Source organism: Dioscorea cayenensis, chromosome 5 (assembly GCF_009730915.1).
Source record: "Dioscorea cayenensis subsp. rotundata cultivar TDr96_F1 chromosome 5, TDr96_F1_v2_PseudoChromosome.rev07_lg8_w22 25.fasta, whole genome shotgun sequence".
Taxonomy (NCBI): domain Eukaryota; kingdom Viridiplantae; phylum Streptophyta; class Magnoliopsida; order Dioscoreales; family Dioscoreaceae; genus Dioscorea; species Dioscorea cayenensis.
The window spans coordinates 2640500-2663369 of record NC_052475.1 but is presented as its reverse complement, the minus strand read 5'-3'; the positions used below and the strand labels follow the sequence as shown (position 1 = coordinate 2663369).

Below are 22870 nucleotides of genomic sequence, written 5' to 3'. Positions count from 1 at the left end.
TGGCATTCTCCTTGTTTTGCTTTTGCTTGGTCTTATGCCTTCCGATGTTCGCGATATTGCTTCATACTTGTAAAAAATAAAGTATATATATATATATATATATACATATATATATTCATGCAAGTTTTGATCTTCCATATATATGAGTTACCTTAATACTTCCTCTTCTTTTTCTTTTATAATTTGTTTATTTGTTTATAAATGAATCCATATATGTAGATCTTCTTGTTGTTGTATATCTATCTAGAGGCTAATTAATTAATAATGGTGATTGTTGTGCTTTTGTAGTAAAGAAAAGAAAAGTTTGTTCAAAGTTTAAAGTTTAATATATCCAAGACTTATATTCCAGATGGAGTTTTACATATTGCTTCATATATACTTGCTAAATTCATGCAACTTTTGTATATATATATATATATATATATATAAATATGGAGAGAAGGAGATTGATAGGTAAAGGTGATTGTTTTGTTTGTATTGAAGAAAAGAAAAGTTTAATTAATATATTCAAGACTAGTGATTTTTCTTGTTAGTAATTAATATATTTCAGATGAAACTTTGAGTTTCTGATCAATATTCTTATTATCATTTGTGAATGTTTTAAGAGCAGTAAAGTTCCATGAAGAATTACATTTATAAGAGTTGCAGAAAAGATGATGATGATGATGATGATGATGATGATTCATTGATCATTTTTTGAAGAGGATTTTTTAATGTAGAATCTAATGCTTTAGATCTAGATTCTACATTAAATTTTTTTTTTTCAACATAGAATTTATTATGGTGTTGATCAGTGATGACCACAAGCTTTACTAAATAAATGCCATGATATACACAGCATATATGTATATATACATGAATAAAAAACCCTAGTAAATTTATGTTAAGATGTTTTCTTTTAAAGAAATAAAATAAATATATTAACTAAACTCGATATATAATGTGAATATTGATATATCCCCCTTTGATACTAATCACATTATAAATAAATAAAACAAATTAATTAACTGAATTCTTTTTCTATAATGTTAGATACAAACAAAATATATTGTTAGATGCGAACAAAACAAATTCTTTAAATCGTCCTCAATCTAAAAAACATAATACCATATATATATCATGTATGTATGATTTAAATATAAATAATAAAGTGGTTTTTGCAGGTGTGCCCCTGAATAATTTTGAAATTGCATATTTACCCCTAAATAAAAGATAATTGCATACATACCTCTCAATAATACATATAATTACATATATACCCCTGGGGTTTAAATTATCTGAAAAACCATCTGTTAACAAATAGCAGATATATAAAATGACTATTATACCCTTTACATATATACCCTTGAAAAAAAATATTATAAAATGACTATTTACAAAGATTATTTTGCACTTTTTGTATATTTTAATCCAAATTATAACTATAGTTAATAAAGTTTAATTAACTTTTGTTAACTGAATCTAACAGTAGGGGTATATTCGTAATTACCTATATTTTTCAGGGGTATATATACAATTTTTTTTTCGAAGGTTAATATCCAATTATAGAACTTTTGAAGGGTTATAAGCAATTTTCGTAAAAATGAATTGATGGTGAAAGGGTCAAATATATCTTGGAAAAAAAATAAAAAATAAAAACAAAGAGGAAAGATATGAATAGAAGATGATGGTGATGTAATAATAATGTGGAGAACAAAACTTGTGGTGTGGGGGCAGAAATGTCTTTGTCACACCATCAAAGACATTAAACAGTAGATGCATGCACCCTACCCTCCCTATCTTTCTCAATTTCATCATCATTATATCCCCCCCTTCTTCATAATATCACCTTTTATGTTTCCACCACACAATTGATTTCTTCATCATCAAAACATTGGATTTTTTTTTCTTGACATATGAATTTTTTTATTTGTATTTATTTAGGTAAAAGTGCTTCAAATGAAGAAAAAAAACATAATTTTTTTTATAAAACATAAATAAAATATGTCAAAAATATACATAAATTTAAAATTAATTGCTTAACATATTTGTACTTTCACCATGCATATGAGCTGCAATTTGAACTTCTTTCCTCAACAAAACACGAATACCATGCGGATCAACATATTGATTTAATATTTTTTAATATTAATTTTTTTTATTTTTGATACTTATACTTAAAAAAAATTAAACTTCACTCAAAAAGTATTTTTTACCTACATAAAAATTTTTAAAAATTACTTAAACCTCTACCAGCCAGACCAATCCCATTAGTTCACTGTTTATTTGGAAAGGTGTAGATAGGATGACTCTTTATTATTCTTCTTAAAAAAATTAATTAACTAAAAATAATATAAGCATTGTGTGAATATATATATATTTATATATATGAATATCAAAACCACTTATTTCAAAACCACTGCACCACCTGAAACAAATACCAGGAAATCAAATAAACACAAGCCACTTATTTCAAAACCACTGCACCACCTGAATCAAATACCAGGAAATCAAATAAACACAAGAAATTGTTTTTTTCTGTTTAGATATATATATATATCACTTATATAAAAACCACTGCACCCCCAGAATCAATTATCAAAAAATCAGATACACTCATGAAAATTGTTTTTCTTGTTTATCTGACACCAGAAAAAAAAGAAAAAAAAAAAAATTCAGTTATTACTGTTGATTATGATGCACAAAAGATAACAGAGACCTGAGATACTATAAAACATAGACCACTGCCAATATTTATATTCATATCTATATATCTCCCATATAACTAATTGGACAGTATTCAATTCCCTGCTGACAAACAACATATACCCAAATGAGCTCACATTAATAAAACACTCACATAACAGCAGCTCTTTCTCATACATATGTCTCAATTCTCATAGAACTCCCATGTAAAACTCTATGTAGCATTTTTTTGAACTTAGATCAAAAGGATGATAATTTTGTCAACAGTTCAGTAAGAAGGGAGGCAGGTGGTGCTCCAAAATTGCCAGCAGTTCCTTTCCCTGGCTTCTTATGTCCACTGGCAGGCCACCAATCCTCCGCGCCGCCTCAAGGAGCTCTCCTCTCAGCCTTTGCGGGAGTAGCTTCCCATCGGTCTTGACACATTCCCGGTAGAGCGGAAGGTAAGCGATGGCGGTGACAAGTGGCATCGGCAGGTCCCTCAGACGGATTGCTGATCCACCTTGTCTGAAAACTCGCATAAAGTTGATGTAGTGTTCCTCACCGGAAATCAGACCCTCGTGGAATGCTTCTTCTGACCAGTGTTTCCGCATGAATGACTTCAGTTCAGGTGCGACAGCCTCATCTTCTGACTTTGCAATGCTATCAGCTACTGCATATGTTGCTGCAGGGTCACTGAGAAAGTCTGATCGGAGGAGGAAAGCCACGCCATTGAGAGATCCACCACTCCTTTCACCAGCCGCTTTGAGAATTTCGATACTGAGGGCTGCAAGGACATGCTGGGGGACATGCGGGAGAAGGTAGGCGGCAATTTCTACCTGGCTGCTGGATGTAGCAGCGGTGAGAGCAAGACAGAGCTCCATGTCGCGGCAGCCACGTGCTACAAACCATTGGACCACCTGCATGCAACCCCGCTCGGCAGCTCTCATTAGAGGCCCGAGGAAGGCAATTGCATTCCCTTCCTCGACCAGGCATTCCATTGTTCCAATTTTGCAGTAGTGAGAGGCGAATCCCAAGGCGAGATCAACGTCCACATCCAAGCTGTTTCTTTGAGCAATCTGGCCAAAAGGAGGACAAATGAATGATGATAATTTACTCAAGAATGAAACAAATGGATGAGATCATTTAACATGCAAATGTTCTCAACTACTAGAAGGATGAAAACAACATCCAACATCTAGCAAGCAATGAGCTTTAAAAAACAAAAGGATAATTCAATAACACAATGACAGGAAATTTGTGCATATTTAACCAAATATCTTCATGCAATCCGGTTTGTACATTAGTAATAAATGACATGGTAAGTAATATGATTTGCTACGTATCTTCTTCTCAAATAGTGCTACGTTGAAGACATGCATCTACTTTTACCTTTTTTTGTCCCACTCAGTGCTTCATTGAAAGCAAAGAGGTTTGACACAGATAATATACCAAGATAAAATCTTAATATTAGTTTGATTTCAGTTTCAATCTTTGGAAGTCTACCTCAGTTTTTAGTATCTTTTTAAACTACATAAACATATTGTTTTCATCTTTTAGTTTTTTTAGAACATAATTCTTCCTATCTGTGTCTGAGCTTTTTAGACCTTGGTGGTCCTTTTTTGAATTCTCATGGTTCTAAAAACACTTTATTTTGCTTCAATTTAAGTTTCAGTATAATTAAAATCTCTTATTTCTCCCTAAAAACATGTGTTTTACTACAATGTTCTTTATTTCTCTAAAAACACAATACATTCTGTCATTCTCCTCTTAAAAGAAAGCAATTCTTGTGTCTCTGTAAATATGTATGACGTGTCCTCCTTGTCTATATATGTATATGCATATATGCATGCACATAGAAATGGTTGTCCTCACACATATGCATAACTTGTCCTCCATGTCCAGATATGTACACACTTGTATGCATGTAAGTAGAAATGGTTGTGTCCCTGTAAATATGCATAACCTGTCCTCCTTGTCCTTAGATGTATACACATATATCTATGTAGATAGAAATGGTTGTGTCATCATATTAGGTTTTCATCAAATTAAATTATTGAAAGTTGGATATTTGAGAAGTGAATCCGTACAAGTACCCTTTAGAAGAACAGAAAGCAAAAAAAAAAATCTCTAAATTTGATGCAAGTACTGTGGTCAAGCATACAGTTTTATCACTAAGAAGGCAAACTACAAGACCAAAACAAAAAAAAAAAGTAATCAAAAGGTTAATGAAATTTAGAAGAAACACAAAAGAACCAAATGATTTATAACCGTCATCTCTAATGAGTCCCAGTTTATACAGAAATGTTAGTTATATATATTATTTGTTCGCTAAACCACGACCTTGGCTAACGTCCCTAGCCAGTCACAAATGATTCCCTAAGAATAAAAAAATTGTACACAAATTAAAAAGCTAGTTAAAGACATTTTTATGAGCACGTGAAGAGTCAAAAAAATATAATGGATGATCCTTTTTGATGCATTACATATCAATGAATAGATTTTTATTCCGACTTCTTTTCTTCAATAAATTTCTTCTTGCCATTAGCGAGGGTCAGCAAAAATGAGAATAAAAATCGGCAAGAGAAGTTACTTTATAAATGCAACAAGTCCTTTGGAACTTTTGCAGAAAAATAATACAAAAAAAGGGGCCTAAGGCATAGTAATCAGATTATCCAGTATGTGTTTTAATAAAAACATCATATTAATACTTGAATAACAAAATTCATTTAGTCATAGACTTCATAAAACAACATTTAATCACAATCATATACACCATGATACAAATATGCTCTAGAGCTACCCAATGGAACATGAATGTCATATATTATTTCAACAAAGATAAGTAACAACATATATGAGAACATCACACAATGCTTGAGGAAGCTGTGGACAATCAATTAAAAGTAAAATGGTGGTTCTTAATATAAGATCATAAAGGAAATATTATGCGCTACTTCCATATATATGACATGCATCGAACAACAAGTGCACATAATGCTATGATCATATTTGCACATTAATTAACTTTTCAACATAAATGAGATCACATACAAAGCAATTTCAGTGCAAGAACTTAAAAAAGAAGGTAGCATGCAACAAAACGATTCTCAAAATATGATCTAAAAGCTACCTGCAGGAGAATGCGAACAAGTTCTGTACTCCCAAAGCGTGAGGCTTCAAGAAAGCATTGGTTGACATTATCTGCGCCTCCCTCGACCAACATCCCCAGCAAGCCTTGTATTGCAGCAGCAGATGTTCCAGACGCCCAACCAGGGTCAAATGAGCTAGAGAAGAGAGTTAGAGGGAAGCAAGCAGCATCAAATGCCTCAGTGAAATCCTTCCCGGTGAGATGATTGCCAGCAAGGTCCAAGAAGGTTTTGAAAGCTGATAACTGAAGTTGGATCTCGACAATTGTGCTTTGGTTCCCTCCACCCCTGTTGCCTTGGCAACGAGAATGAATTCCTATGCATTTTAAAGCCCACTCTGTGAATTTTTGAACCTTAGCACCTGCTTCTGCTTTCAAAATCTCATCACCATTACATTCCTGGAGACGTTCATGCAACCTATCAAAATACAAACATGTTCATCATAACAAGGAATCAGTTGTGAAGCAATGGAATCCAAGTACTACAATACAGCCTTGAGAATTTGGCATTCAACACAATGATTTCAAATGAATCAAATTATCTGATAAGAAAAACAACACCAAAACAAATTTTACAAGTTCAAATGCATGATTTCCAACCAGCTACTGATCAAATCATTCACAAAGATAAGACAATATTAAATCAGAAAATCTGCATTTACCTTTGCGCCATGACAGTCACAGTATCAGCAAGACTCATAGTCCTGCTTTGACATGCAGAAACACAAGAAGCTAAAAACGATGTCCGAAGTGCAGCTCTTGTGAAATCACGTGCTCCATTGGCAACAATCTTCTTTATCAATCCTGTGATACCATTCAACTGCTGCCTTGTTGTCAAGAACCATATCGAATCCAGTGAAATGCACAATGCATCATTAAGCATCTGTGGATCAGCAAGCAAGATCAAACTCTCAGCGAGCTCCCAATCATGGGAGCTCACAGCCCCTTGGAACAACCGACCCAATTCAATCCTATCCTGCCTACTAAGCCTCCTCTCCTTCCCATCCGAGTCCTTATCCTTCCTCCGGACCTCAAACTCTTCTCCACTGTCCAATGCCCTAACACGAACCTTCTTGCTTTTGCATCCACAGTTCACGGAGTTCCTCAAGTTCTTGTTGGAAAGAGGAGCTTCTCTAGAGAACACCACATTGCTCCCTTCACCTCTCTCTTGCATCAATGGCTCCCCCTCCTTCTCATCATCTGAATCCCCAGTAACACCACCATTGTCATCCATATCCATCTCCATCTCCGAGCATGATGGTTCCTCCAAATGGACCTCGTCCTTATCATCCTTCCCCACCATCATCACCTCAGTTTCCACTTCCATTCCTTGCACCTCCCCTTGATCAAAATCAAACCTTTTCCGATCTAATCAACCATACCGTATTCGATTCCTACAATACCCATTGGAAAAAGGGCAAAGCAATTGCGATCCAAAAGACCACGAAACCGATGGAAATCCCAGGAAATAGTGGAAAAAGGCGCGACCTTCAGCGGTTGATTCCCCCAATCTCCATCACAACCCTTACAATCAGACAGCCAAAACCAAATCCCTCTCCCAGAAACCTTTGAAATCAAGATTCCAAGTACCAAATCAACAGTTTCCGGCAAACCTGAGATCGATCAATCAATCAATCAGCGCAAACAAACCATCAATTTCGCTCCCAAAAAACGAAAAAAAAAAAAATTTTAAAAAAAAGATCAAATTTTGCTAACAATAAACACCACAAAACCACGCCAAAACCATAAAAACCAAACCAAACAAATGGCAAACACATATAAAAAAGAAAACCCCACAAAAAAAAAAATAACCAACCTTTTCCTCCCTTTCTTCAACTATTTATGCCCATCAACACACAGAACCAAACCACAAAAAGAAAAAAAAAATATATACATATATATATATCTACAATTTCAAGAGCAGGAGGAGTGGGATTTCATCTGGGAAGAGAGAGAGAGAGAGAGAGAGAGAGAGAGAGAGAGAGAAACTAAAACTAAAAAAACAGGGAGTGGCTACCAAGCATTCTTTGTTTTTTGTTCATCTCTTTCTCTATTTTTCATGGATTTGAGAGTCCCTCACCAGCACCATACACAACAAGTACACAAAGTAACAAAAAATAAAATAAAAAAATTATATATATAATACAATATAATAACGAAATTTAATTAATTAAATAGTTAAAATAATAGTTGTATAACAATAATAATATATTATTATTATTATTATTAAAAAAAAAAAAAGCTTACAAAAGCTCTCACCACCCAACACATCTCCTTTTTCTTGAAGGCGGGTGGGCCCCACAAATGGCTTCTTTTAGGTCTTTGGAGGGTGGGCCCCACCTCAATGATTACTCATATGGCTGTCCCTCTCGTGGGCCCCAGCCCACATCCATACATCCACTTCACCACTGTTGCCCCTTCTTGGGCCCTTATAATAATCGGGGTGTTGTTGGCCCACTGAGAAAATGATTATTTATTTTTAAAATTTTGGAAATTTATTTAAAAAGTCACTCGGAATAATGCTTGATATTATCCAAAAATAGACACACATGTGCATATCTTCTTCATTTATTTACAATGAATAATTTGATTATCAAATAAATATTTTATATATATATATATACAATCTTCTTAATATTAAATAATCTACATTATTTATTTATGAAGAAAAATGAATAATCTATAAATGTTTAACTTTTGAATAAAATATTAAATACTTATTTTAGAAAGTCAATAATCTTATTTATCCAAATAAACCGCTATTAATAACAGTTATTTTAGCAAATGAATCTAAATAAATCCTTAATTTGTTTCGCCTTATCCTTTCCCAATAATTTTATATATATAAATATTTTAAGAAAATAAAACAGTATAAATAAATACTGTTAAACTAACAAAATAAAAATTATTACTGCCTATTTTGGGCCTTTAATGGACACTTAGTAGCATCATTATGGCCCATCCCAGCACATTAAAACGCCAAATGTTTAAATTAAAGCTTGAGAAATTTACTTTAAAATGCATAAAAATATTTCCACAACTTCTTTATGGTCTATTCAAATCCAATTAAAATTAAAGTTTAATAAAATCAATTTACATAATTTGTAAAAATAAAAGCATGATTAAGGTGTAATAATATGAGTGTGTTATTTACATTGTTTTAAAAAAAAAAAAAATCCTTTTTGTTGTTAATAGGCTAAGATCAAGAACCTTTTATAGCCCATAAAAATCTAATAAAAAGCTGAAAATTTAAATTAAAATTTGATTTAATTAATATTGAAATATACTAAATTACAAAAGATATTGGATAAAGTAATCGGTGGGCCAAAGCGCCACCTAGTTCAAGTGGTTACGGCACTAAAAATAAGCCTCTCGTGGTGTGGCGTGCGGAGTGGTGAGAGTAACTCATGAGTGATGTCATAACCCACACTCACGCTTGACAAAAAGGACCTATACCCAAGCGGTTAGCTTGCCTCTTGCAGACTCGTCATCTTACTTGAAGGTTCTCATGCTCCGGACATGTGGCGACCAACTAACTCTTGATGGCTGAGGAAGAGCATCTCATTGTGCACAAGAAAAAAATCATATCAAGAATGAGAGCTCAACGAGAGGCTATGTATGCTTGAAGGAAGGACCGAATAACATTACACCATAGTTTTCCACTAACTACGCAAAGGGCCAAGCTTTCAATTCCATTCACGATGGAGACAGTCAAGCTCAAGAAAGTCTAAAAAAGGTCGCTATTATTATAGTGATATTGGGCTAAGCAAGCTTAAGATCTTTACTGAATTCCCTATTTAAGATCTTTCACTTACTTGAGAAGGTTTCTTAAATCTGGGCAAACTCGTTCTTGATTTGGTTCGTAAGTGGAAAGGATTCTAAATTTGCAGTAAGAGCAGGTGTTATCTCCTTAACTCTAACTCTCTAAGCATGGACCATGTAAAGTTTCCCATCTACGTTGGGTGTCAAAGAGTTTGGGTGGTATTTTGGAACTTACTACCACACTGTTGGACCTGTTTGTTGGTGTCAAAGGTGGTAAATGATGGCAATTTGGATCAGAAGAAGATGAATTGCAGATCTACAATAAGAAGAAGATGAACAATAACACAAGAAATTGAGTTTTAAAGATAATCATCACAACAGTCCAAAGCCATACATCTCTCACCTCACAGTCAACTCACCATACTTAACTTTTTTACAAAGCACTGACAACTAACATGACCATCTGACTCAGTACAATACAACCTGACTTAACCAAACCCACTTAAAACAAAGCTCTCTAATGCTTCTATGAGTGTAATGAGATAACGGAAACAATCAAATGACAAGCTAAGTCCTCATAGGTATTTTATCGAACACCTTACGTGTATGCCTTGTAACAACACCTTGTCATCTACCTAAGTGTACAAGCTTCCAAATTACAAAATACTTATTAGATATAGCTTACCAGAATAATCAATATCCCAAGAAACAACCAATATATCGAAGAAAACTAAGATTTACGTGGAAAACCCTTTCGGGAAAAACCACTGGGGCGGTGAGGCAATCAATCCATTATAGAGATGAAGCAACACAAGGTGGAAGCCAACAACAATGGGGAAGCCAATCTCTCTCACAAAAGGATAGATATGGAGCACTCAATTCAACTATTTCTTCCTCCCCCAATCACTAGGTCTATCAAGAAACCAAAATCCCAAAACTCTCAATTTCGAATGGAAAGATGAGGCTTAAAATAAACATTATTTAGAACCCACGATTTCTAAATATTATAAACAACCTCTTTTCCAACCTACTACATACCTAGGAAACTTTACACCATATTAAGGTCCAAGAAGTAGAAAGAAGAAGCCAACCATCATAATTCTCCACCTCGATGATAATTGAACCATAACCCAAACACATCAAGTAACTTGATGCTAAACATCCAATCTCCAGAAGCTTCATCTCTAACCTCTAAATGAATAGATCAACAAATAGGAAACTTACCTCCTCTAGTACTCCAAATGGAGCTAGCTCGGATAGAAAACCATGCAACCAAATAGCCTTTTTCACCGCCTCTGTCAAAGATATGAACTCAGCTTTTGTGGTAAATAATACAATAACTGACTGTAAAGTTGCCTTCCAACTAACATAGCAGCCACAAAGCTGAAACACATAGGCGGTAAGTGAGCGCCGCTCATCAAGATCCCCAACAAAATTTGAATCTGAACAACCAACAACTTGCCCTGGATTATGCCCCCGAATGCCAACAAAGATACTTGTATTAGGGCATTTCATTTGTATTATAAATTCTTATTCTTATTAAATAGGCATTTATTTTGATGTTCATATAAATCTTGTGATGGCATTATAATTAATTTTAAATATCATAGTCCATGTGTATTAAATTAAACCTTCTGCTCTTTTGTGGGATAAAGAGGAGAGCACTAGAAGGATTTGGTAGTTATACACTTAAATAGTTCACAAATCGGAGAATTTTTAATTGGGCGTTAAAGGGTCGTAAGGATTTGTATGACATATACTTTGACAAAGAATGTTAGTTGAACACTATGGAATAGTGGGAGCATATGTCATAAATGCATCATTGGGAATTGGTGTATTCGAACATGACTCGCAACAATCCAATCACATGGGTTTTACTCTTTGACAGTCAATGATTAGAATTGTTGGTTATGATCATATGAGTGGACCTTAGACCTGAGGTATCATGATCACAATGTACTTGTGACATCTAGTCTGTTACTAGAGCTGTTAGGCTCAATTTACCTTTTAGTAGGGCCAACCTTGAAGTACGACTATGTCGGGCAAGTAGCAATTGTGAGTGATCACCAAGAAGGAATCCATTCTCTCGGAAGTAAAAGAGTTAATATCCTATGCTATTATAAGTATGTGAGATTAGAAGATCCTAGCCAAAGCAGTCAAACTAATCATGTGGGACACGAAGGGTAGTTTGGTAATCTCACCCCACTATAGTTATTTGCATATGATCGAGTTCAGTGAGTTTGACAATTACCATGGCTCTCACTCGGTTGGGATACAAGAACGAAAGGTTTATACACATATGGTAATCATAATCGGAAAGGTTCGTAATGATCTACTCATTCGTGTTCAATTAGGTTATGACGTGGGGCCACGGGGCTGGCTAGGTGGCACCCATGTTCTTTGGTATCCTCTTATTGGCAATCGGAACGAAACTAGGAAGTCAAGCTTAAAGGGATAAAGAATCAGTCTTATTTTGAGTGCAGGGGTAAAATTGTCAATTTATAATTTTACGTCATGAGATAAGTGAAATTATAAATTGGTCTAAGGTTTTTGTCTTAAGTTTAAATTTTGATTTAAATTCGATGGAGTCGAATAGATAATCAAAATTATAAGGACTCAAAGACAAAAGTGGTTTTAGTTAGATTATGACTCATATTTCTAATAGAACTTCTATAGTAATGTTTATCATATTATGAAGGTTCATATTTTGAATAGGACTTCATAATTGAATGATGTTTATCATATTATGAAGGTTCATATTTCAAATAGAACTCATAATTAAATAATGTTTATCATGTTTTATGAAGTCTCTATAAATATGACTCCTCTCTAACCATGTAATCAACTCAATTAATTCTCTAGTGAGAAAATCCCCAAGCTATATCTTCCTCTCTAATCCTAGCCACTATTTGGAGAAGAAGAGGAGATTGTCTCTTAATTCCGGTGTGTGATCTAGAGGCTTGGGACTTTGTTCGGCGCTATGAAATCTACGACAATCCGTGAGATAAATTCGGCACATCAAGAAAAGCTGTTAAACATTAAGAGGTATTTTTCTAGGACTTTTATTAAAATAACGGTGTTCATTAAAACATTTAGAATATATCGCAAATTTATTATGCTTCCGCATGCCTTTGATGATGCTATTTGATTTTTGCGATATTACCTAACATAATTAAGTTACCATGTAAGAAATATAGATCATCTGTATCTGGAGTAGTAGGAGCCTTTATCATACACAAGGAGCCTTTAAATACTTTGATCTGACAGTTTTGAGTTACAAACTTGTAGCCTTTCTGATCAAGTGCCTTGAATGAGATCAAATTCTTCTTCAGCCCAACCACATGATGAACATGTGTGAGTGTATAAACCATGCCATCATACATCCTGAATCTGATGGTGTCAGTACTAACAACTTTACACTTGAGTCATTGCCCATAGTAACTGAGCCTCTATTAAATGGCTTATAGGTGGCAAACCACTCTCGGTGAGGACATATGGTAAGAGCACGCAGAATTAAGAATCCAACTAGTGCTAAAAATCATATCACACCCGGCTGATCCACTAGAAGCACAATACCCAACTAAAGTAAAGTCTGCCCTAGCAAAAGTAACTCACAAGAACTGTTATATGAAACTGCTACACTAGCTGAAGATGTCTCACTCTTGCTGTTGTATCCTTGCTTGTCCTTCTTTTTCTTCAACTTCGGACAATGCCATTTAATACGACCCAATTCCTTGCAATAGTTACAATGAATGTCTTTCTCGCCCAAACAAGACTCTGAACGGCTCTTTGATTTTTTACCCTTGCTATTAGTACCATCATCACCACTATAACCACACTCTACTAACCTCCCACGTGTGACAACAAGACTTTCACCCTCACCATGACTTTCCATGCGAGTCTTCTAAAGCAAATCCTTTGACAATAGAATAGAAGTAGCATCATCCATGGAGATAAATTTCTTACCGTAAAGGATTTGGTCTCTAATACCATCATATGAATTGGGGAGTGAGCACAAGAATAAGATAGCCAAATGTTCCATGTCCATAGAGCTCCCAGAATTTTGATAATCAAGCACCGCTTTATTGAACTCATAAATATATTGCTTAATAGAAGTCCCTTCTTGAATGTGCATCCTAAACAAGCACATCATGAGGTAAAACTGACTGGAGAGTGACTTGTCCAAATAGAGAGACTCCAATTTCTTCTAAAGAGCTAAAAAGGTCTACTCTGAACATACTTGCCGTAATATATTATCCGCAAGAGCCAAATAGAGCACCGCCAATGCCCTTTTATCTAACTTCTTTAACTCATCATTTGACAAGTTCGGATCACCGCCTTCAAGCATACTATCCAAGCCCTTATTAACTATAATAGAGTGTATCTTGACTTGCCATAGCCAAAAGTCACCATTGCCATCAAACTTGTGTACTTCCAAAGTTGACATCTTTGACAAAATAGCAAACAAACACATGCTTTTGATATGAAATTGAGCTCGGATACCACTTGTGAGTATAATGAGACAGCGAAAACAATTAAATGGCAAGCTAAGTCCTCGTAGGTATTTCATTTAACACCTTGAGTGCATGCCTTGTAGCAACACCTTGTCATGCACCTAAGTGTACAAGCTTCCAAATTACAAAATACCTATTAGATATAGCTTACCAGAATAATCAATATTCCAAGAAACAACAAATATATCAAAGAACACTAAGATTTACGTGAGAAAAACCACGTGCGGCGCTGAGACAATCAATCCACTATAGAAATGAAGCAATATAAGGTGGAAGCCAACAACAATGGGGAGGCTCCAAATCCCCAATCTCTCTCATAAAAGGATAGATATAAAGCACTCAATTCAACTCCTTCTTCCTCTCCCAATCCCTAGCTCTATCAAGAAACCAAAATGCCAAAACTCTCAATTTTGGATTGAAAGATGGGGCTTAAAATAATCATTATTCAGAAAGCCCCCAAGATTTCTAAATATTACAAACAACCCCTTTTCAACCTACTACATACCTAGAAAACTTTACACCATATTAAGGCCAAAGAAGTGGAAAGAAGAAGCCGAACATCATAGCCTCTAGCTTACATACAATGCTTGATGATGAAATCTTAGCCCTTCAATTCAACTCCATAGTTCCTTCCAGAAAATAAGTGTAACAACTACCTGACTCACTCCTTTAACCTCTTCAATTCATATGGAATTTCAACAGCATTAAAGTCTTCAGTCACTCCATCAATTCCTCCCCTTGATTGAAGACTGCATATGTCCATAAGATCTCTGAACTTGTAAAGCTTCTTAGCATCTACACACTTTGTAAATATGTCAACCATTTGTTCTTCAGTATTGAAAAAACACAATTGAATTATATTTTCTATCACAAGTTTATGAATGAAATGGAATTTCACATCAATGTGTTTATTTCTCCTATAAAGCATTGGGTTTTTTGCAATTGCAATACTGGATTTGTTGTCACATAAGACAATAATTGTATTATCAAAGATTACTCCACAATTTGACAAAATCTTTTTGATCCATAATCTCTAACAACATGTTCTACATAAGGCCACATATTCTACTTCTGTTGATGATAAAGTAACCACTTCTTGTTTTTTTTTTTTTATATATCCATGAGACAATGCCTAATTTAAAAATGAATGCTGCTCCTGTTGTTCTTTTTTTGTCTACCAAATTTCCACCCCAATCACTATCAGAGTAACACATCAATTGGCATTCATTTCCCCTTTCATAATATATTCCAAAATCCACTGATCCAGCTAGATTTCTGAGAATTTATTTTGCAGGTCCATAGTGATTTCTTGTAGATTTATGCATAAACCTGGACATCAAACTGACTGGAAGGGTATATCAAGCCTAGATTGAGTCATATAAATTAGTTTTCCAATTAATTTTTTGTATGCAGTGATGTCTACAAGTTCAGCTTCATCAAATAAATTCAACTTTGAATTAGAGCTCAAGAGAGTATTAGAAGTCTTACAGTTAGTCATATTGTAGCTCTTCAACAGACCCTTTATATATTTTCTCTATGACACATGAATTCCTGCCTTGTCCTGCTTAATCTCTAAGCCCAAAAAATAAGACATTAATGCCAAATTTGTCATTTCAAAAGTTTTTTTCATGTTATCCCTAAATTTATTCATCACCTCAAGTGAAGGGCTCATATATTTACATCATCCACATATATGTAGACTAAAATCATTTCCTCCCTTTCTCCAATTTTTGGATACAAAGTGTGTTCTGTCATGCTTCTCTGGAACCCCTATTGCTTCAAATAGGAATCAAATATCCATAAAGAGCTTTTGTGCAGTTTGTAAACCATTTGCTATTTTCCCTGAATTTCAAATCCCTTGGGTTGTTCAACATGCACTTCTTCTTTAATTTCATCATTCAAGAATGCAGATTTTATGTCCAATTGGAAGGTTGGCCAATTCTGATGAGCTATCAAGGCAATTAAAAGCCTGATAGTATCCATTCTTACCACAGGTGCAAATATTTCTTCATAGTCTACACCATGCTCTTGAGTGTATCTTTTAGCAACCAATCTAGCTTTACACTTGTCAATTTCATTATTTGCATTATATTTTCTTTTGAAAATCCACTTCACCCCAATTATTTTCTTTCTTGGTGGTGGAGAAATTAATTCCCAGGTATTGTTTCTATTAATTGCAGACAATTCAGCTTCCATTACTTCTCTCCATTCTGGAATTCTGTGAGCATCTTCATATGTTACTAGATCAGTTACAGTGAAAGCAAAAGAGCAATTTTCATAAATTTCTTTGAGTGTTCAAACTCTTGCAGGTGGAATTTCTTCACTTTGATCTTCATTATGATTATTACTTGATGCCTTTTGAGCTTCTGTATCACTTCTACTTGTTGAATCTGTTTCCCTTGTAGTGTCAGTAATTGCAGTGTCTTCTACTAAATTATTGCCAATATTGTTACTAGTGAGAGACACACTTGAAAAGGTAATTCTGCTAAATTTTCTGATTCCCTGATGATAATTTTTCTAGTAAGAGGCTCAAACAATCTATACGCTTTAGAATCATGACAGTAACCAACAAAGATGCATTTTTTAGCTTTATTATCAAACTTTTGTAAATTCTATGATGGAATTTTTGTGTAGGCAATGCAACCAAATATTTTCAAATGTGACACCTTGGGTTTATTTCCAAACCAGCCCACAAGGATCCCTATCCATGACTACTTTGGTTGGAGACAAATTTGTTAGATAAACAGCAGTAGATATAGCTTCAGCCTAGAAATTAATTGGCAAGTGTCTGCTATTTAACATGCTCCTGACCCTTTCTACAAGTATTATATTTTTCCTCTCATCAACACCATTTTACTGAGGGGAATAAGGTGCAGTAAATTCATGTTTAATTCCATGATTTTCACAAAACATCTTAAATTGTCTCTTAACTAAAGCAAGGAATTTTTGGAAACAACTAAAAACTTCTGATTTATTTTTAATGAAGTAAACCCAATTTATTTTGTTGAAATCATCAATGAATAATAAGAGGTATCTGGTTCCTCCAAGTGAGTCCACTTGCATAGGGCTTCATAGATCAGAATGCACCAATTGCAACCTTTCTTTGGCTCCCCAGGATTTTCTAGAGACAAATGATTATCTTGATAATTTGCATATGTACAAGATTCACAGTTGTTAAATTGTTTCACCTTAGGTAACCCAATGATCATCTGCCTCTGATTTAACACTTGGAGACTTTGAAAATTCAGATGACCATATCTATCACGCCATAGTTGAGAATTTTCTTTATCTGGCATGACAATATTTGATTGCCCAATCTATGAGAATTCCATTGGAAACAGGTTGTTCTTGTTCTGATTTACAATCATTAATTGAATACTTGACTTTTCATCAACAATTCTGCATTTTCCATTCTCAAACATGAAAAGATAACCATTGGTAACTAATTGTCCCACACTAAGCAGGTTATGAACCAAATTGGGTACAAATTAGACATTATGGATTAGTTTTGTCTCACCACATTGAGTAGTTACTGCAACATACCCTTTCCTAGCTACTTGCATTTCTTTATGGTTAAAATATCTAAATGATCCCTCTATTATTCGAAACTCGCTCTTTGAGTCCCTCAATTATAATTTCAACCTTTTAGGTCCCTCTATTTTAACATTTTGGCAATTCTGGTCCACCATGTAATAGATGTCTCTTTTGCTGTGAGATGTTACTGATGTGGCATTTCCTATATTAAAAAATAATAAAAAAATAAACATAAAAACATAAACCTCAATCCGGAAGAGGGCCACATTTTTCAACAACGGTAATGACTCATCAACCATCCAAGCAGTTAATTATCCACCCATTCCATCGTCGGATCGCCATTAACGGCATAGTTGAAGTAGTAGCCTCAACTGTCCAAGCAGTAAACATTTTATCCATTACACACCTTGTTCAGTTGGGATGCTAGTGAACCAAGAGGAATCCAAAGGCTTGTTGGCCAAGAGAATAGTGGTGTTCTTTTTGGGAGGAGTTGATGACAGGGAAATATTGGTTTATATATGGAGTGAGGATGGGGATGAACCCAAGAGTGGAGGTGGTGGTGGTGGGAAATGGAGGAGAAGGTGGATGATGAGGTGGTGGAGGAGTTTAGGAGAAAAGGGAGGGTTGAATATAGGGAGGAGGTGGTGAGGGATTCGGTAGGGACTTGCCTTGAACTTACATACTTAGCCTGATAAAGAGATGAGCGGTTGGATTGTTAATAATGTGACACCTTGTTAATAACTCATCAGATTTAAGTATAAAAGATATAAAACTAATGTAAATAGATATGAGAAGAACTAAATGAATTGAGAGTGTTTTTCCTCCATTATTCCTTTGGTTTTGAGCTTTGTTTTAGCTTCTGGCTTATCCTAGGTGTATCTACTGTATATTCTCAGGTTTTTAATAGGTTTTGACCGGGTGGGACTCTGGCCTCAGTGGTTGCTTTTAATAATAATATCCAGGTCTACATGTATGATAACCAGCAATGTCTCTTTCAAGATGTGGTTGTTGGTGAACCTCACAACAGTGATGATGCATGTTAACCAGCTCTCCGCCACTCTGCCGGAGAAGCTCCGGTGGAATATCTCCAGATTCTAAATCACCAACAATAGGTTCTCCAGCGAGATACAGTCGATGACCAGCAACCTCCACGTCTTTGAAGTGGTAAATAACTAGTTTTCCAGTGATATCCCTATAAATCTCTCTAGCTTCTCAAACCTCCAGACCTTATCCCTCCCTGGGAACTGGATCACCGGTTGGATCCCTCGATCGATCTTGGCACTGGATTCATCAACATACTCGATTCGAGTGACGACCAGCTCTCCGAGGAGATACCGCCGAAATCGGGTCTCTGCTAGTGCCGACAAAGCTAGATCTCTCTCGGATTAAGGTTTTTTTTAAATGTTTATTATTATTATTATTATTTTTAATCATTTTTTTAATATAGAAAATGTCAAGTCAGTAATTTCTCATGGCAAAAGAGATGTTTGTTACATGGTGGACTAGAATTGCCAAAATAATAAAATAGAGGGATCTAAATGGTTGAAATTATAATAAAGGGGCTCAAAGGGCAAGTTTTGAATAATAGAAGGACCATTTAGGTATTTAAACTTATTTATTGTCTCCCAATTTAACTATATGCCTTTGATTTTCATCTAATCTGAAAAACGACTCCTTTCTTCATGTTATATGACTGGAACAACCACTATCAAGCAGCCAGACTGAAGGTTGCTGTGATTCAACTTTAGTATGCACCATGAACATGCTTCCAAATTCAGCACCTGTATTTTTATCACCACTGGATCTCAAGCTTTCTCCCATTTTTGTCTTTATACCAACAATTTGACTGAATATGGCCAATTTTTTTGCAATGGAAGCATTTTATATTTCTCATATTGTCTCTTGTGGATCTTTGGTAAGACATCTAACTATTTTGATCTGCAAAATTGTTACTTTGATTACTCTCTGTGGTGACATCACCGACAAATCTACCTCTGTTTTTGTCATAACTCCTCTCTCTTCCTCTTGAGAAGTTCTTGCCTTTGCCACGATTTGAGTATCAACTCTCACTGCTAGTTGACTCTCCTTTAATGATAAGAGCCTTGTCTTTTGTATTACTTACAAGAGCCTTCTTAATAGGAACTTCATCCTGACTTAATAGCAAAGCTTCACGAGCTTGAAGTGAGCCTGCTAACTCATCCATAGTGAGTTTTGTAAGGTCCTTGGCTTCACCAATTGCTGCAACTATGAAATTGTATTTTGGTCCCAAGCTTCTAAGGACCTTCCCAACAACCAAAGATTCAGGTATTTCATTTCCTAACCCTCTCATCTAATTAACCAAATCAGTTACTCTAGCAAATGTAAACTTGAACTCCTTCATTCTCCTTTCTGTGTAAATTCTTAAATGATTACCTCAATGCTTGAATTCTTAGAGCCATAATCTTGGGACTCCCTTGAAATTGAGTCTTTAGAGTATCCCAAGCTTCTTTGGCAGTGTTAGCTACTGCAATTCTAGAGAATAAGGAATGTTGCACTTCCTGTTGAATAAGGAACAAAGCATGAGCATCCTTTTGTTTATTTTCAGCAACCTTGGCTTCTTCTTCAAAAAACTCCTTCTCTACCACTTCCCACAAGCCATTGAAGTGAAATAAAGTCTTCTTCATGATATTCAGTGATCATAATCTTCTCCATTAAACTGAGGTACCGAGGGTTGAGAAAAACCAGATGAATCACTACTTGAAGTCATATCTTGCACTAGAGTGATGTTTTTCCTTACTTTAAGACTTTTCTAACAGAGCTCTGATACTACTTTGATGGCAATTTTGATCAGAAAAAGATGAATTGCAGATTTACAATAAGAAGATGATGACAACACTCCAAAACCATACATCCCTCACCTCACAGTCAACTCACCATACTTAACTTTTTTACAAAGCATTGACAACTAACATGACCATTTGACTTAGTACAATACAACCTAACTCAACCAGACCAACTTAAAACAAAGCTTTCTAATGCCCCTAACTTACACACAATGCTTGATGATGAAATCCCAGCCCTTCAATTCAACTCCATAGTTTCCTCCAAAAAATAACTGTAACAACTACTTGACTCACTCCTTCAACCTCTTTAATTCATCTAGAATTTCAACATCATTAAGAGTCTCTAGTTACTCCATCAAAAGGCTATAGGATAACTGGTTTTTATTAAAAAAAATAGTGACTTCCTGTCAATAAGTATCTACGTTGTGGTCTATCTTTGACAAGGAGCTTTCCTGTTACATGAGGTTGAGGTCAGCTTTGGTATATGCAAATGCATGGTACGCACTACTCACTGACACCAAAACTCCGTCTCTAATCTTCAAGCTAGAGATGGAGAAATATATCCATGTTTATCCTTAGGCTGCTAGAGTGGATGAGGTGACAACCTCTCACAAATAGCTTATCAGTCCCCGTTTTACTTATGAAGTTTCCAGGGGAACCAAAGGGAAGAGTGCAATGAATAAAGGCGGTGTCATTGAACTTTGCCTAAGTCGTAATGAAGACTTTAGATCTTACGATGATGCTAATTGCATACCACTAGTGGTTTCGTAGAGATGAATGATCAAGGTCTCTACTTCCCTAGCATGAGAACTCCGCAACCTGACTTCAACGTGGCACCACCGTCGACAAGACCTGATGGTCTGAGATTTCAAGATCTCTGTAGAAATGTGTCACATTGCAATGGAATGGAAGCCATGCATGCTCGTTTAGAACACGAGTCACTTTAGCTCATGCAAGCAAATATGAGTGGTCCATGTAACAACACAAATCAAGAGTGATCAACAGGTGCACTAAAACCCAAGTAGGTTAATCCCATTGCACCATAGATAGGTGTACCAAAACTAGAATGCTGCCGCGTTTGATTCATTAGGGCCCTAATGTGATGTCATCATGCTAGTTGTGCACGAGCCGTAGTTAAGCAATTTAGATTCCCCACTCACTAAGTTAGAGCCGCCTCTCATTAAGCCAATTGAAGACCGTGTGAAATGTGTCCAACCAAAGTTGATCAAACCATACTCAACTGAACCTGATTGACTGCAATGAGCTAGTCTCAACTGGGCCGATGAAACTAGTTAAATTTGAATCACATAAATTGAATGGCGCACCCGATCCAACTAATGGGTTTGTGATGGACCCAAAGTCTATTGACTTATGTAATTTACTTGTTTCCCCTAATCTACTAGCAAATTATGACATAACTACACCCTATAAATTAAAATAAATTCTTTTAGGTTTTAAGCACATATTTTTCTTAGGGGCATGGTCCCTAGCTCTTGAAGAAAACTCCACTAAAATTGACTCATATCTAAATTATACCTTAGACATCTCGAAATTAGTTAGAGCAATGGGTAATGGAGATGACAGGAAGAATCCTTTTTGCTGGTGAACTAGATAAGTTTGATATAATCTTGGTGCACAATGGCAAGGTCTCAAATGTGCTAACCCCTAACTCCCAAAGGTTAAATGACTCAAATAATGATTGTGATGAAAAAAATTAAATGAGTTTAGCACAACAACATTGAACAGGTGTCATTAGCCACAACATTTAAGTCTCCACCGCCTTCAAAGGACACTCATTGAGTTGCTTGCCGAAGCGGAAAGTAGAAGAAGCCCTCATCACGATGGAATGAGGATGCAAGTTCCTAGCACATTCCCTAAGGCCAGGGAAGAAAAAAGAATCAGCCAACTAATCCCTTGAAGTGCAAAAGCAAAAGGACTCAAACTTGAGGATTTAATCAACATTGATAAGTGTTACAACCTCTAGTTTATTAGGTCATGAGAGTGTGATCCTGGTAACATGACGCCTAACGGCAACCTTGACTAATTCATCCAACTAATTAATGGCGCCTTCAAGGACATACTTCTAGCCTCCTCGTAGTTGTCATCATTCTAAAGCCTCTTTTCTATGTGTTTTTTTTAAATTTTTATTCTATTTATTTCCGTTTATTCACTCTTAGTAGATTTATTTTTGGTGTCTGTACCCATCACTTGAGTTGTCGCCTCTTGAAAAAAAAATGTTTTGACAAAGACATTCATTGGTATCATCATGACTCTCGAAGTCATGTGTAGTAGCAATACCAAACCAAATACAACGAGTAATGGGGTCATGAACTAAACCTTAGAAATCTTAATGCCATAATGTATTCAAATCCTTCTGGCCATTATCCTACTACTACAATAATTCTCACTAGGAAGAATGAATACCCATG

The 22870-nt window shown here is 35.4% G+C and overlaps 1 protein-coding gene across 1 annotated transcript; it reads right to left on the bottom strand.

Moving 5' to 3' along the window:
* Positions 1–2704: 2704 nt before the first annotated feature.
* Positions 2705–7887, bottom strand: LOC120261093 (ankyrin repeat protein SKIP35-like). Its single transcript, XM_039268773.1, has 4 exons — positions 7626–7887; positions 6472–7422; positions 5795–6227; positions 2705–3740 (listed from the first exon to the last, which is right to left on the bottom strand). Exons 2-4 carry the CDS (start codon positions 7134–7136, stop codon positions 2946–2948), a joined length of 1893 nt encoding a protein of 630 aa, XP_039124707.1. The 5' UTR covers positions 7137–7422; positions 7626–7887; the 3' UTR covers positions 2705–2945.
* Between the last annotated feature and the right edge of the window lie 14983 nt (positions 7888–22870).